This window comes from Montipora capricornis, chromosome 13 (assembly GCF_036669925.1).
Source record: "Montipora capricornis isolate CH-2021 chromosome 13, ASM3666992v2, whole genome shotgun sequence".
Taxonomy (NCBI): Eukaryota; Metazoa; Cnidaria; class Anthozoa; order Scleractinia; family Acroporidae; genus Montipora; species Montipora capricornis.
The window spans coordinates 18,965,689-18,980,688 of record NC_090895.1 but is presented as its reverse complement, the minus strand read 5'-3'; the positions used below and the strand labels follow the sequence as shown (position 1 = coordinate 18,980,688).

At 38.8% G+C, this 15,000-nt stretch overlaps 1 protein-coding gene and 1 pseudogene across 2 annotated transcripts in view; both read right to left on the bottom strand.

The window, feature by feature from the left end:
• The window catches only part of LOC138030964 (uncharacterized), a 34,705-nt pseudogene extending 30,325 nt beyond the window's left edge, over positions 1–4,380 (bottom strand).
• A 3,558-nt stretch (positions 4,381–7,938) lies between these two features.
• LOC138030963 (A disintegrin and metalloproteinase with thrombospondin motifs 6-like) overlaps positions 7,939–15,000 on the bottom strand; it is a 51,612-nt gene continuing 44,550 nt past the window's right edge. The window contains exons 25-26 of one of the 2 annotated variants that reach the window (XM_068878817.1): positions 12,880–13,056; positions 7,939–8,789 (exon numbers count right to left, since the gene is read on the bottom strand). In XM_068878817.1, the coding sequence (XP_068734918.1) occupies positions 8,500–8,789; positions 12,880–13,056 (467 nt within the window). In that variant the 3' untranslated portion in view covers positions 7,939–8,499. The remainder of the gene's footprint in view (positions 8,790–12,879; positions 13,057–15,000) is intronic. The other variant, XM_068878818.1, reaches the window with a different exon arrangement.

Below are 15,000 nucleotides of genomic sequence, written 5' to 3'. Positions count from 1 at the left end.
GTTTTTTGTTAAATGGACAAAATCAGGAAAGGAAGTGAACTACGAAAAGAAAAATTGGGGTCACAGAGTATTCAAGAGAGTAAAATTGCTGCGAAGTTCTCAAAGCGATTGTCTATTCGCACTCTCACGCCATTGCGTGACATTTCCAAAAAGACCTGGGTCCACAGCTATCCCATGATGCCACATGCTTTCCCGTTCCATTTTTGTGGAAAATGTTTGCGCCTTTAGCATCGTGTTTACCTTCGTGGTCGGCGATGCATGACGTGTGCGTGACATGCGCGAAAAAATGCTCAGTAGCAATGGGCGCAAACGTCCTTAAGTTTTATCAATGCGAATATAGCTATTATTACTACGTTTACTGCCAAAGGCGCTGTTCCATTCGCTATCCTTGTCACTTCCACAGAGCATGATCATTACCACCCCTCGCTGAGGATAGCTGCCAACCCTCATGGCTACTAAATCAAACGTACCTCAGCATTCTATCGATTGGTTTGCCAACATGATCCAATATGAATTCGTGGAGAGACTCATTCACAGATTTCCCAAATTTGGCTTTCCACTCCGTCAGTTGGTCCGCTTTCATTTCAGACAGGAATTTAGATTCCAGAAATGGCTTCAAGAATTTTGTTTGGTAGACCCCTGTATAAATAAGGATAAACCAACATTCTCTTTGGGTCGATGTAAATTTTTACGTCATCAGCAAAGACCATATCGTCGAATTTGAGTTGGACACAGCTGCAAAATGCAGAGATATTAGTTTCCCTCTATTTGTTTGCCAATTTTGTCGAAGTCTATCTCACATTCTTATAAGTGTTACAATTTTGCTTTGCATTGTCAGCTCTAACTTTGTTGAAAGGGGTATTTTGCTATCGAGTTTTTGCTTTTAGTGAACAAAAAAATATCCTACAGGCAAAGTACAGTCGAACCTGTATTAAGCGGCACCGTATTAAGCGGTCAACCTCTATTAATTAAGCTGTCAGTTTTCAGAGTCCCTATAATTAATTCCCTTAATTACTGTAAGTTTGACCTCTATTATATTTAGCTGTCGTCGTCAACATTTGCGAAGTCACAACGAGACGTTTTCTATTGTCTTCACCTGTATGAAACGGTCACACGATGTCAATGACTTGTCCATGCAGTTTCAATGTAACACAGGAAGTACAACAAGTGATTTCCTTGTTTATTTTCGCAAATAATTCAGTAAAACGCCAGAAATGAATGTTTCTAATTACTGAGTTGCCTATGGCAAACCCAGTTGAGGTCTGCGTTTAGTTTGTTTGTTTTCTTTGTTTTCTTGTTTTTCTTTTTTTAGTTTTTTTTTTCCGTGTCGGTAAAAGTCTTGCCTGTCACTCCCCTGGTAAGTGGTGTCTTTGTGTATAGAGCCTTCTGTGCGTATTTTCTTAGGATCGAGAGGGTAGTGGAACTGCGTAGATTTGTCTGGTGGACACAATAGAATCATTAACTTAGCCTGCAATGGCGTCGAAAGTCATAGTGGATCCATAAACAAAATATACCCTTATGAAGCTCAATAATGGAAAGTCAGTTGGATAAACTAGGCAGGGATCTCAAAATCGACGAGTACTGGACTTCGACAACAATCTATCGCCCGTCGAGACGAAATCAAAGTGAGCTGTATTTACCTGACGTACATGGTACTTTGACACGATTGAGTTTATTGTCTTCACGCGCGCAATGAAATAGGAAGAGCAAATATGTTGTTTGTTTCAATAAATTTTTCGCTGGAAAAGGATTCTGTGGTATTTTCTGCCTTTGTGAATTATAATATCATGTTGTGTATTGAATTTACGAGCTTAAGGTTGAAATGTGATATGTGAGAAGTTTTTTAGTATTGCTCTGTAAGCAGGAAGGGTTCACAGGCCTGTTGGAAGCGTGCTTGAGTTTCAACAAAATGAGCCCCAAAATCAGTGAAAAATTGTGACGCAGATGAATAATAAAGTAGCTGCCATTTCCAAAATGATGAAATTACCTGGTGATAAATAACGTCGAACGCGTCTTGGAGAGTAAATTTTGACTTTGCATAAACAATAGTTGGGCGATTGTGATCTTTGTTTTGACTTCGCTCATTTCATTGTCAAACTTTATAACACTTGACAGAAAAGGAAACTTACAAAAACCCGGTATCTTGCCATCATTTGACACAGATGCCTCACTGTTTGGCGAGTAAACATGCCGCGGTAACTTAATCACGGCGCCCGCTGAATTCCGGCCGTGTCACTTACGATTTTGCTATTAATTTGAACTTAGCAAAAATCTCCCAAAATGTTTGTCGCTGATCGTAACTTTTTATATTCTATATTCACGGTTCAAAATTAATGTTGTTTTCATGTCGTAAATATGTTATTCTCGATCGACCGTCCCGGAAACTTCCTTCTGCTCTTTCTATAAACTGCGTATCAATAGTTATTTGCTTTTTCATCAATATTTGTTTTGCATAAAGCAAGCTAACAAAATCTGTACCTTGCTGAGTTCGCATTTGTTAGCGTTAATAGTATTTTCGGTCAGATGCTTCTGTTTTTTATGAGGGGTTTATTGTTTTGGTCTCCCATCCTAACACAAAACCCGCGGAACAGAGCTTGACTTCAGTGAAATTTAGCATAACAAAGCTGTCAGATGCACAGAGGACACACTCGTGGTGAAAATAAGTTGTGAGGGAACTTGAAAATTATCAACATGTCAGCCCAGAAGCCAATGTTTCTCGCTTCTCTTTTATTTGTTATTCTTCGGAGACTGGAATGCTGTATTTCAATACCACACAATTCAGTGCCTTCTGATTTTCTGTAGCATGTACCACAGGCAACCCAGTGTATGCTTCACGGAAGCATCTCGTTTGAGGTCAAACGAGTCTGATCAGCAGGTTGGAGATCGAATTCTTCTTTCATTAATTTTTGTTTGAACCAATTGCATAAGAAGTTGTCCCCTTGAAAATAATATTCACATGGCACCTCAAGACCATAGCCACCCCCCCTGTTTACGCGTTTTCCTTTAATAATGACCTTTTCAGAGTTTGACGGTCTCTATAAAAATTTAGTCAGCCGCGTTACCGTTAGTTTAGGAAAATATCCGATTACATCAAAGTTTTCTGTCAAGTTGACAACAGAAAAAGACGCAGACATCCCATTACTTTTCTTCTCAGAACAAATAGGTTGTAGAAAAAAATTCACTCTTTTTTTTAGTCTCTTTGTATGTTCTCCTTCTCAAAGAAGTTATCGTTGCAGTTCAGTAATTTTGATCGAGTAAGTAGTTTTATCAGCGCTGTCATACATAAATTGAACATTGAGTGACTAACAGTAATATACAATAGCATTTTTATTGTATTTGACCTGTATTTTTTTGTAACCTGTATTAATTAGGCCGTCACCTAGCCATTCCCCGAGGGTGACCGCTTAATGCATGCTCGACTGTAACAAGATGGCTGGTCATTGAAATAGTTGCATGCTGCTCAGTCAATATTTAACAGTGAAATGGTTAAAGAAAACAAATTTGACTCTGCATAAACATGCCTGTTCGAAACAGGTTTAGAGATCAATGCAACTTTAATTAATTCATTATCTTACCAGTTGGACCGTTAAAAGCAACATCTGTATAACGATTTTTTAACCCATCTAATCCAGCCTTGCATTCGTCTATTGAACGGACCATGCCGGCTTCCACACCTAACCCCATGTTGGCAACGAATTGATCAAAACTTGTTCCAACCTCCTTGAATTTATCCCTTAGAGTCTCCATTTCATTTACCGTCGATGGCTTAAAATGCTTCAAGGATGACTGCATATCAATGAGAATGAAACACATCGGGTTCCAACAGAATATGTCACCACCCATCATCCAGTCTGCCACATAGTAGTTGTATAAGTAGGGCACCATAAAAGGAAAGCCATGTTTACCCCAGTGAGCCAGCTGAGAAATTGCTCGTTTCTCCCGGAGAGTCAGCTTCTCCTTGTCGATAGGCATTTCCTCGAGGTCCTTAGCTATTTTGACAGCTGCGTCTGTGATCTTCTTGATGTTTGAAGGACTTGGATCGTAACATCGATACTTCTTTCTGATCTCATCTGGTTTGACGCCAGGCCTGCTTGCAATTTTGTCAGGATTTAGCTCGTAATACTTATCTTGGGCTTCCTGCAAAAAGTCGTCAAGGCCAACTCGTTTAGCTTCGTCCGAGTATTCACATCGATTATCTTGTTTTGTCACAGAAGAATAGCTTTCTTTGGAATCTACCATAAACGCAATTCCAACCATTAAACATATCAACCCCACAAGTAGGATCAGAGATCCGATAATCAACAAGCATCGACTTTGGTTTCGCCGACGTAGCAGAATGTATTCGCTTGCCATTCTGTTATGAACCATTTAATTAAATAATGGCGGGGAGATTTTATAATTTACGCTTGAGTTGTTATTCAAACCAAGCGGTTCTGCATACGTTACAGCAGACCAGGCAAACAGTACTTGTCCACTGACGTTTGTTTGAGAGAAATATAATCGCATCACGGATGCAAATATTTGCGGTGGAAAAGTCGACTGGCACGAATTCAAATAATTATACGATTTATCAATATTGACATAGTTCACCTTTATAATTTCTTAACTGACTTTAAAAGTACTTTGAATCTTTTACATGTATTTATTACAAACCCTTTACGATAAAAAAATACAAGAATAGCACAGTCTTGCACAGTTGCACACCTTCTAAGATTGCTATCTCATGGTCAGCCCCTGCATTTTCAGGACCATTAAGTCCTGTTCAAGGTTGGATATTTCCACGACTGCTCGCATGTAATTCGTACTCAGTGTTAAATCATTAGACGGATCATGAAAAGTACCGTATTCAAATCAATACTAATGATACGGAACGATTCATTTCGTCAACGATTTACACATTAATACACGCCACTTGCACACCATTCATATGCAAATAAGTGTCCGGGTATCCTGCAGTTTATTTTCCTGTAACAATGTGTAAAAAAAGAGTTTTGCGCGGAAGAGCGCCGAAATGGTAAAAATAATAGTATATCATTGGCTGCTGGTTCCTGTTGAAGCTTGCTCCATTTGTAAGCCTCAGAAGTTTGTGGCAGTTAAGTGGTTTGTAAATATTACAAGACAAACTACTCAAGGCTTAGAATCATGGAAACCAGCTAACCTTACAACGGTATCTCTTTACAGTGACAGGCAAAAGAAAAGAAAGGTGTTTTGCTAAAATGAGCTCCACTATCACTGAAGTTGTATCTCGTAACTTAAATAGAATAGTTAGGAAGATTCATCTTATTTTAGTACCGTTGGGAATAACGCCTCAGATAATTAATTTAATTGTTATTAGTGGTTTTCAACAAAATGTCAGAAATGCTTAACGCTTTCAATTGTTGCATCCCAACAGTCTTGACCCTTTCATTCCCAAGATCGAAACGTTCATTCTACCAACTAGTAATTTGGTGATATATAAAGAAGAGGTTCTGTCACAGAATCGTACGCAAGTAGACACAGCTGCCGCGGATTTCAGCCATGCGCCACTTATTGCTATAGTTTTCCTTCAGCACTGATTCCTTCACAGCGTAAGGGGGCTGGCAATCAAACTACGAAACCGTTGCTACGGACTCCCTCAAATAGTCATTTCTCGAGTCCCTATAATTCTACAGTTATCCTTTATCGACAAGTGTGTTCTATTTAACATTTCTTTGTCTGGTTCTACTCACAACCATATTTGATAAATCTCGTGACGAAAACAGAAATTGCCTAAAAAACTCAGCGAGTTAACTGTTTTTCACAAGTTTTTAACGCAACAGTATAACAAGATTCTAACAAAATCTGTTGCATAATATTTCTCAAAAGATTATGACGTCATAAGGCCCTCCGTTGAAACACTTTTCAAAGTATGAGTTCCCTTTTTGTCCAAATAGAAATGCCATGCTACAGTTTACGAAAGATGATGGGACGGGTCCGGTTAAGAAAAACCGCTTCTTCCTTTCGTTCCCTGAGAGTTTTTACTTATGTTTTTCACTGAAACGCACGGCAGAGGACTGGGACTAGTTGAGTATGCGCCTTCTGATTGAAGTGATGTCAGATTACCATTTAAAAGTTGGGGGTGTTTACATGAGAAAACTCGCACAGGTGCGAGTTTCACATCAGGTGACTTCATAATTTTATACCCGGGTTTACATGATGACAACAATCTGAAACAGATTAAGTGGATAACTAAGACCACCCCTCTCCACTCACTCATCAATCGGTTGCTATGGTGATATCTCTTTGTCGGTACTTTGACAGAAAAGAACACCGAAAGCTTGTATCCTATCGGAGATCATCCGGCTCTTGCTCTCTCCTTGCGCCCACCACACACCACGAACGAGCTGAGAAAGAAGGCGCCAAGCGAAGCAGTTTAACAAGCAATTTTCCCGCCACATCGACAGGTGCGAACAAAATATGGACTGTAGGGGTGACGTCACGGGTCCCAAATAAAGAAAAAGGGCTGGAAACCCACGTGACAAGTGAAACCCAGTCCCTGATCATGAGCCGACACGAGAGAAACGACAATAAGGGATCACATCATTCTCGCCTTTTTTTCCTTATTTGGGGTCCCCAAAAGTCCATATCTAATTCGTACCTTCACCCTTTCTTTTAATCTTTCGTCATGGTCACTTGCTAGACGGATCTCCGTCGCTTCGCTCCCTATTTTGCGCGCAAAAGTATAAACACACAGCGACTCGGTCCCAATCTCCACTGACTCATCAAATTCAGTTGCTATGGTCGGTACTTTCACAGAAAAGGGCCCCGAAAGCCTGTATAGATCTACTACCGATCATCTTTGGAGATGAAAATGTCTTAAAGACCCATTTTTATTCTAGACGAAACGCGATCGTTTGTTATTGTTCTGAATCTCGAATAGCCTATTCCGATTGGCCAACTACTTTTGTCGCGCCAGTTCGTGTCGTTGAAAACAAGAAACATCGACATTAGCCTGATCGTCGTGTGGTTTAACGGGTGATTTTAACTAGCGAAACCGCTAAAATTACCTTTGATCTTTATGCAGTCGAGTGATTTAGACATTGGAGAATCACTGGAGCGGAATTTTTATGGTTCGGCTGTTCAACAAGATGAATAGAACAATTCTGAGGTTTACGAGCTTGGTGACATTATTTCAGTGCTGAAATGCATGGCTTACTTTAAACTTACTTTTACTTTGTCAATTTCTCGATTTGTTAGAATACCTGGGACGCAGAAATAAAATGCTCTTGCAAAGACGCTTGTGCTCAAAAGAGTGGCAAAGGTTGCTGTCTTTGTGGAGCGGCGAGCAAAACGTGTTCGCCGCAGCAATCCTTCATGTTGTTCAATACTATTCGACTTCAAATAGAAATATTATAAACAAATACAATTATAAAATGATCAGTAGAGAACTCATTCAAATCAGGACCTGAAAGATTTTTCGACTGATAGCTTTTGACGAAGAAGATTCTGAAAAAAAAAGTTGTAATTAAATTATGCGTGGCACGCAATGCATTCAGGGTGAAAATGAGCCTTTAAAGGAATGATCTCAAAGGTGGTTTTCAACGAATGTCTAAAAATACAGATCGATAACAATGGTGTACTGTACGAATGCAGATAGAAGAGAGGTATTTTGTCTTAGTTCACTAACAATACATCCACCATTAAATAAAAAATTGAACAAGATAATAATTTAGTTTTTGTTAGTTAAATCGAAGGACAAAATAGAATCGTCACGTAAATTGCTGTCAAGATGAAGATCGCAAGGTCCCTCTTTTCTGGCTCTATCGAGGGTAATGGACTCTTGGCTCTATCTTATACAAGCAAAACATGTTGGTGTTATAACTTACTCTATCTCTGTAGAGAAAACAGAAGAGAATAGGACAACTTAGTAGAATCGTGATGTAATCGCAGTCAAGATGAAGAACGCCATGTTTCCTTCAATTTTATTCTTGTTTTGTTTTTGGTTTCTATCTAGCCTATACAAGTAGTACGAAAAGTCATTATAAATAGTTTATCCTTTTAGAGAGTTAAAGTACGCGATACTTTGAACAACTTCGTTAACAACAAAATTGCCGCATAAGTTTCAAGAAAAACATGTTTTGGGCGATGCTATAAGGAAATCCTTGCTGACGTCATTGTTTAAATTCTATTCACTAGCTCACGGGTTTTCTCGCAGAAGGCATCATGCTATACTTCAAACGGTACAGAGAGCTTGTTGAATGTACTTAAATCTCCAATTTCAAGTCTCTCAGCTTTGATAACGTGCCAGTTATTAGCCTTTAAAAACTAATAAATTATTTGGTTGCAAGAAGCGCTAATGATCCCAAACATCTTTGTAAATTTCGAATTTTAAAAGTGTCGTTGCTCCAAGATTATTTAGCACTGATCGCGTTGAAATTTTCAGAGAGCTTATTATGCAATGTACTTTCAATACTCAGTACTTTATTCTTAGCTGACTGACTAGAAAATGATAACCTTGAGGCTAACTAAACAAAGATTCCCCTATATAATTTCGTAAACAAAGTAAGTTTGCGCCCTTCCCACGACATGCGCATAACATCTTTTCATGTTGGTCTTATACTCGGGCCCAGGCCTTTCGCCGACCCAACACTCGCCGTAGAATTTAAAGCCAAATATTCTGTACTTGGTTTGTTTTACAATTTCGTAGCATTTTGCCACCAATTTACCAATATCAAACCAGTCTATGTTCGAACGAAAGTTCTTCTCCAGGACTGGAAGGAGATGCTTGTGTGGTCTTTCACTATAGCACCCCAGTGGTCGGTACTTTATCTCTGCAAAGAAATTAAGATTGATTCCATTCTTAATGCAAAGAAATAGGCATTAAAACCCTGGAATAATTACACAGCAAATGGCAAAACCTGTGTAAACGGACTAAATTGAAAAAAATGAAGTTGAATTAATTCGCGATGTTAATGCAATTGCGTAGTGTCAAACACGTGTCATGCTATTAGAAAAGCATGCCTGGATTGAAAAACAAAGTTCATGCTTAAAAATAAAAGCTGTTTATATTTAAAACTGTTTCTACAAGGTTACCTCCGTATTCAATTAACTTGAATTATAATCACCTCATAATCGACATTATTAAAATTAATTAATTATAAACAAGTAAGTGTCACCATTCTTTTAAAAACACAACAACACACTTGAGTTTAAGGAACACGTTTCGATATTTAAAACATCATCATCTGCCATAGTGAGTGTAATAGTAAAATATTTACAAGACGATCAGTATATATTAAACTATCAATACAATGATTCTTTGTAATTCTTTGATGGTTTTTGTTGTTGTAGATTAAGGTGGCTGGAATCAGTTTCACTACTTTTAAGGACCTTTTTTTACTAAAAGGGTTGTCACTACAACACTGTACCACGAAACAGCAATGTTATGGCGCCATATGAAACACCAATTATTGCTTAACAAAATGCCCCCCATTATTGTGACGTAATAGGTTACCATGGAAACATGAAAGCTCTCCAAAAACACCTTATATTTTGTCTTTACTTGCTTAAATCTCAAAAGTGAACTCGGTGACCCCCATTTTTTCTTGTAGAATAGTAATTAGCAATCTGAGAGAGAACTACCGACAAAGTTAAAAAAAATTATAGGAAGCCAATTTAGGGCTACCTTAAATCTTTCGAAAAATTATGTCACTATTACGTCAGAATAGTGGGCGCATTTTGGTTATTTAATTTACTTAATTTACTTATTGAATTGACCGAAAATAATACAAACATACAGTGCACGAACTAACTGAGGGAGGATAACACAAGGGGGGAAACTGAATTCCCATTTTAAACTGTTCTCCTATATAAATATGGGCAGCAACACGTATACATTAATATATATAAAATACAAAACTCTAAAAATATGCGTTATGAAAAATGACTTTTTAAAACATTACGTAGGAGTAAAATGACTATATGTGTATATATTTAACAAATTAATAAAACAGATTACTGTTGACTAGATAAAAAGATCGGCATTAAACTTGATTTAAATTGTCTTAGACACTTAATCGCAAAAATATGGGAAGGTAGCGAATTCCAATCATTGATGTGTCTATTAAAAAATGAAAATTTTAAAATAATTTGTGCGGGTATGTTTTGGTGTCAGTTTAAAATTATGACTAGATCTTAAACGTGCTTCACCTATTAAGTCAAAGTTCTTAATGCTATCTATCACAGAGACCAAATAATATTTTGTACATCTTGTACAAGATGGAGGTATTTCCTCCTTAATTCTAGGGAAGGCCAGTTTATTTTGTTTAAGTCTTTCATAGTACTCAAGTCTAGGGCCACATATCAGCCTCGTGGCTCTCCGTTGTATTGACTAATAAGATTGATATGTTTAATTAGGAGGTAAGGGTTCCACACAGCACAGCAGTACTCCAGGGATGGTCTGACGAAGACTTTAAAGGCTATCTCTACCGCTACTGGAGACTTGTACCCAAACGATCGCCTAATTAACTCCATGGTACCCCTTGCCTTTGCACAGATTGAAGATATATGTTATCCCAAGATAGGGTCTCAGATACAGTGACACCAAGGTGCTTATGATGATCAACAGTTTTGAAGGTCGTGCCATTTAAAGAGTAATCACATTTAAATGGCTGTTTCTGCCTTGTAACATGTGAGATACTATGTACTTATTGACTGAGTGGGAAGGCCGGACGTTACGCCCGAGGTCATGGCGTACGGACCGAGCGCAGCGAGGTCCTTGCGCCATGACCAAGGGCCAAATATTTTACCGTCCGGCCCGACCTAACTCAGTCAATAAGTATTTTATCATATGACCACCGCGCTTTTCCCTTTTTTTTCCGGGTAACAAAATTCGGAATGTTCACTGACGTGGCTCATTTTGACCGAAAAGTGGGGATTTATATAGCAATTGCAACAAAATTGTTTTAGTTCGCATCTCGCGCGCGCTTTCATGGCGAAACTATTGAGAAAATCCCCATAAGAGGGCCGTCCGCGATCCTAGCAAGGCCGAACGGCTTTTTCCGGCCCTGCTTTCGCCATCGCGTACGGCCCTCATACGGAGATTTTCTCAATAGTTTTGCAATGAAGGCGCGCGCGGGGCCGTACTGGTCATATGATAAGACATTTTTCTTTCTTGAGTTGTATAATGGAAGGAAGCGTCGCACCAATCGCTCACAGATTCTAAGTCTCCTTGAAAAAGTTGGTTGATTTAATTTGCTTGTGAAGAACACTGTCGTCCGCAAAGAGATCTATATTGCAGTCTACTCTGGATGTAATGTCATTATTGAATATTAGGAACAGGAGTGGACCCAGTATGCTCCCCTGAGGAACCCTGACGTAACATTTAGCCAACTCGAAGTTTTACCTTCAATAACTACTCTTTGTACTCTTCCAACAAGAAGATTTCTTAACCAATCATTCACTAGACAATTAATGCCGTAAGCAGTAATTGGTTTTTTTATATGGTACCATAACATTGCTGTTACGTGATAGAGTATAGTAGTTATAACCCATCTAATACGAAAGTATCTAAAACTGGTGAAACTGGTTCCCGCCACCTTAAATGTCCGTAATAAGCAGATGAATTCGAAGGAACCAACAGTATTACAGAAAACACAACTGACATGATCAACTTGTTTGGTGAGTTAAGACAACAAAAATGTTGATCATGCCAGTGTAGCAAGTACGTTTTTCAAGTCGTTTTTGTTACATAAACTTGTAAGACTGTTTGACTCTTGCAAGCAACCATTTCAAACAGCCAAGACGATTTCGTTTTTCGGATTTTGACACGGCATTCTTTGTGGCAGTTGAGCCTTCTGGGGCATCACCGCAGAGGTCATGGGTTCGAATTCCGTTGAAGCGTGTCTAGAAGAGACAATTGCTTAAATTGTTCCGCTCAGTGCGAGGACCACGTCTCCCAATTTCGTGGAATCCAATTGTTGTTATACATAATTGAATCTAGTTATTAGCCTTTCCTGACCCCTTCTAGAGGTCTTGGAGTTTTCTTTGATAGTCCCATGAGGATATTAGGGAGTTTATTTTATTTTGTTTGACTTCGCCCCAACAAATGTGTGGCAGGGAGGCCACGACAGCATAACCAATTACTGTGGTCCCAAAAATTAATACTGAATTACAAAAATATTAAGCTTAATAGTTAAAAAAGCAAGTTATATCTTTAACAATCGGTTGGGCCATATTACATTTAGGACAAACAGATTTCCATGTTTAAGGATTGTCCGGGTTGTAAATGTTCAAGAGGGCATTTGTATAATATCCAAAAAGTTTATTTTTAAACGAAGCGAGTGAAAGAGAATTGTCTTTAATGTAGGTAAGTAGAGAATTCCAGATCCTGCTTGTACGTATAAAGAATGAGCGCTGGTAAGTTAAAATTCTATACTCTCTTGGTAGTATAGGTAGTAGCATTACTGGCATGGCAGACGAAAAGAAAAAGAAAAGATGACGTTTACGACAACGATAAGTCATTTCAAAATAGAACTGCACAGTGGTATAGATTTCGTTATTAGTCCACCTTGCAAAGGCTGTGCCGTAAGGGCGGAGCATTCTATGACTGAGCTAACACAAGCAGTTTTGAATTTAAGTAGAGAGTAAATTACTCACGTTACCGTCGGAGAAACTTTAAATTTGGTTATTTTGCGTTGTTGCTTGGTAGAGCACTTCACAGAAATCTTCTAAAATGCGTGAATTGCGGCACGATAGAATAATATCGTAGCTCCCTAGCTTTGTCGTTGCCAGAGGCAGTGCTACGTGCTCAGTAATGAGACAGTTCTGTAATATACTAATTAGCACACTTCTGTCATCTACATCTTCCCTAGCTTCCTATAACATTTTTAAAGCAGCTGATACTTATAACAATAACCCCACCTTGGCAGTTCAGAGTGTTGCAAATTCGGCTTTGAAAGCCTGCTCCAAGCCGAGTGCAGTCTCTACCTCCACCAGATGGTCGAGGATTGTTGCAAGCTCTCCTTCGAAATTGAATCCCTCCGCTGCAAGATTTAGAACAAGGGCTGAAGTTTGTCCAATGTGAATATCCACCGTCAACTGTAAATTAAAAAAAAAACAACAACAACCAAAAAAAAAAAACAATGGCAATGCTCAGAGCCCGAGGCTATCAACTACTAAATTACCTTGTAAAGTAAAGTTAAGTCTGTTTACGAGCCAAGCGGCCCATCAGAGCCGGAGCTTATCCCGGTTTCTGTGGCATGAAGCGACTAGGAGTATTTTTACTCCCCCCTGGATGGGATGCCAGTCCATAGCAGGGTTACCCACTTAAGAAAACTACAAACTTTGGCCTAAAATCTACAACTTTTATTGGTGCCAAAGTGTGGAATTCTTTACCGGATAAATTACGTTCAACGAAAATTCTTAAGGAATTTAAGAAGTGAGAGAATTACATCTGTAATGTACATAATTTTATGTTTCATTGTAATAATTTTAAGAGTTTGGATTGTTTATTTATTGATATAGTTAGAATGTTAGTTATTAATTGATCATGTATATATACATATACAATTTTTATTTATTTATTTCACTTTTCTCGGCATATTAGCATGTATTTGCTAGGGGCCTAATCAGCCTCATCAACCCGAGTTGAAATAAAGTTACTTACTTACCCATTTATACACCTGGGTGGATATTGGCACCGTGGGAGTAAAGTGTCTTGCCCAACAACACAACAAAATGTCCCCGGCCTGGACCCGAATTCGGACCACTCGATCCGGAGTCGAGCACACTAACACCTCTCGTTACCTTGTAACGACAGATAATTCTCCGATAAAGAGGTAAAGATATACTGCTTTCACTTAAACTGGGGTGAATCACTGCTTCTGGTCAATAATACTTCTTTTCACTGATTTTTTTCCGTTCTACTTGGACTTGAAGGTAAAAGACGTAGCTAAACTTGGTCGTTAAACTAATCAGTCCTTAAACTATGTTAAGCCAAAAAGATTATAGCCTTAGGAATTAAAGAAGTTAAGACAAGGACACGTTTTGTAAATGTAAATGTAAATGTAATGTTTGTTTATAGTGGAAGTGCACTTAGCTATCAAGCTAGTTAACAGGCACCCCACTTTTAACAATGTGAAAGAAACAATTCAAAGTTAACAGAAACATTATTAAGAAGACCAACTAGCAGGAGGCAACCAGTTGGCTATTTACAAAGCGTGGTAGAGTTGAATCCGGGACAACCGGAAACAAATCCTAACCAGAGGTTAGAGCGGGATTTGAACCCGGAGCAGCCGCATGCAAACCCAACGCCCTAACTACTCGACCACGCTGCCTCCTTGAAAGGGTTCTCATCATAACAGAGATTTTCGAAGCGCATTTTATTAGGGCTCTTTGAAGGATCTACTATATTTGATAGCCAGATTAATACTGCTATTTAGAATACGGATCAGCACACATTTGAAAAAAAAAAGGAAGAAGAAAAAAAAAAGTTATTTTGATGGATCGAGCCCCTTTATTTCTGAACGGGCCACCACCACCACTAACTATAGTCCAGGCAACCCGGGTGTGAATAAAGTCATGCCACTATGATACCGCCGACCAGTGAAAATCGAGGTAAAGCCACCTAAAGAGGCATTCAGCGCTGCATCATTAGCCATAGATTATTTATACCTGATTGCAGACTTAGCCCTTGTCGCTAGCAGCGAGCTGAGTTTTTTTTGTTTCCTCGATCAAATCTTTCGTTTTTTAGACCCGGTCTTTTTCACACTTTTTACCCAGGGAAAACCTTCCCGTTTCGACTTCTGTCCTCGTTTCAAGCGTTTAATGGCCTAGTAATGATGATATCGCCTCGCATATTCCTTTAACACAACCGCATCGACTACAAATAAATGGCGAACTCAACACGCGATAAAGTGAAAATACCCGCGTCAAACTGTGCGGGTGTTAACGAGTGTTGACATCTTATAACACCTTAGGGGATTAACATTTCAGTCACGAAAAACACAAAATTTGCGATAACTCCGCTACAAAAAAGCATTT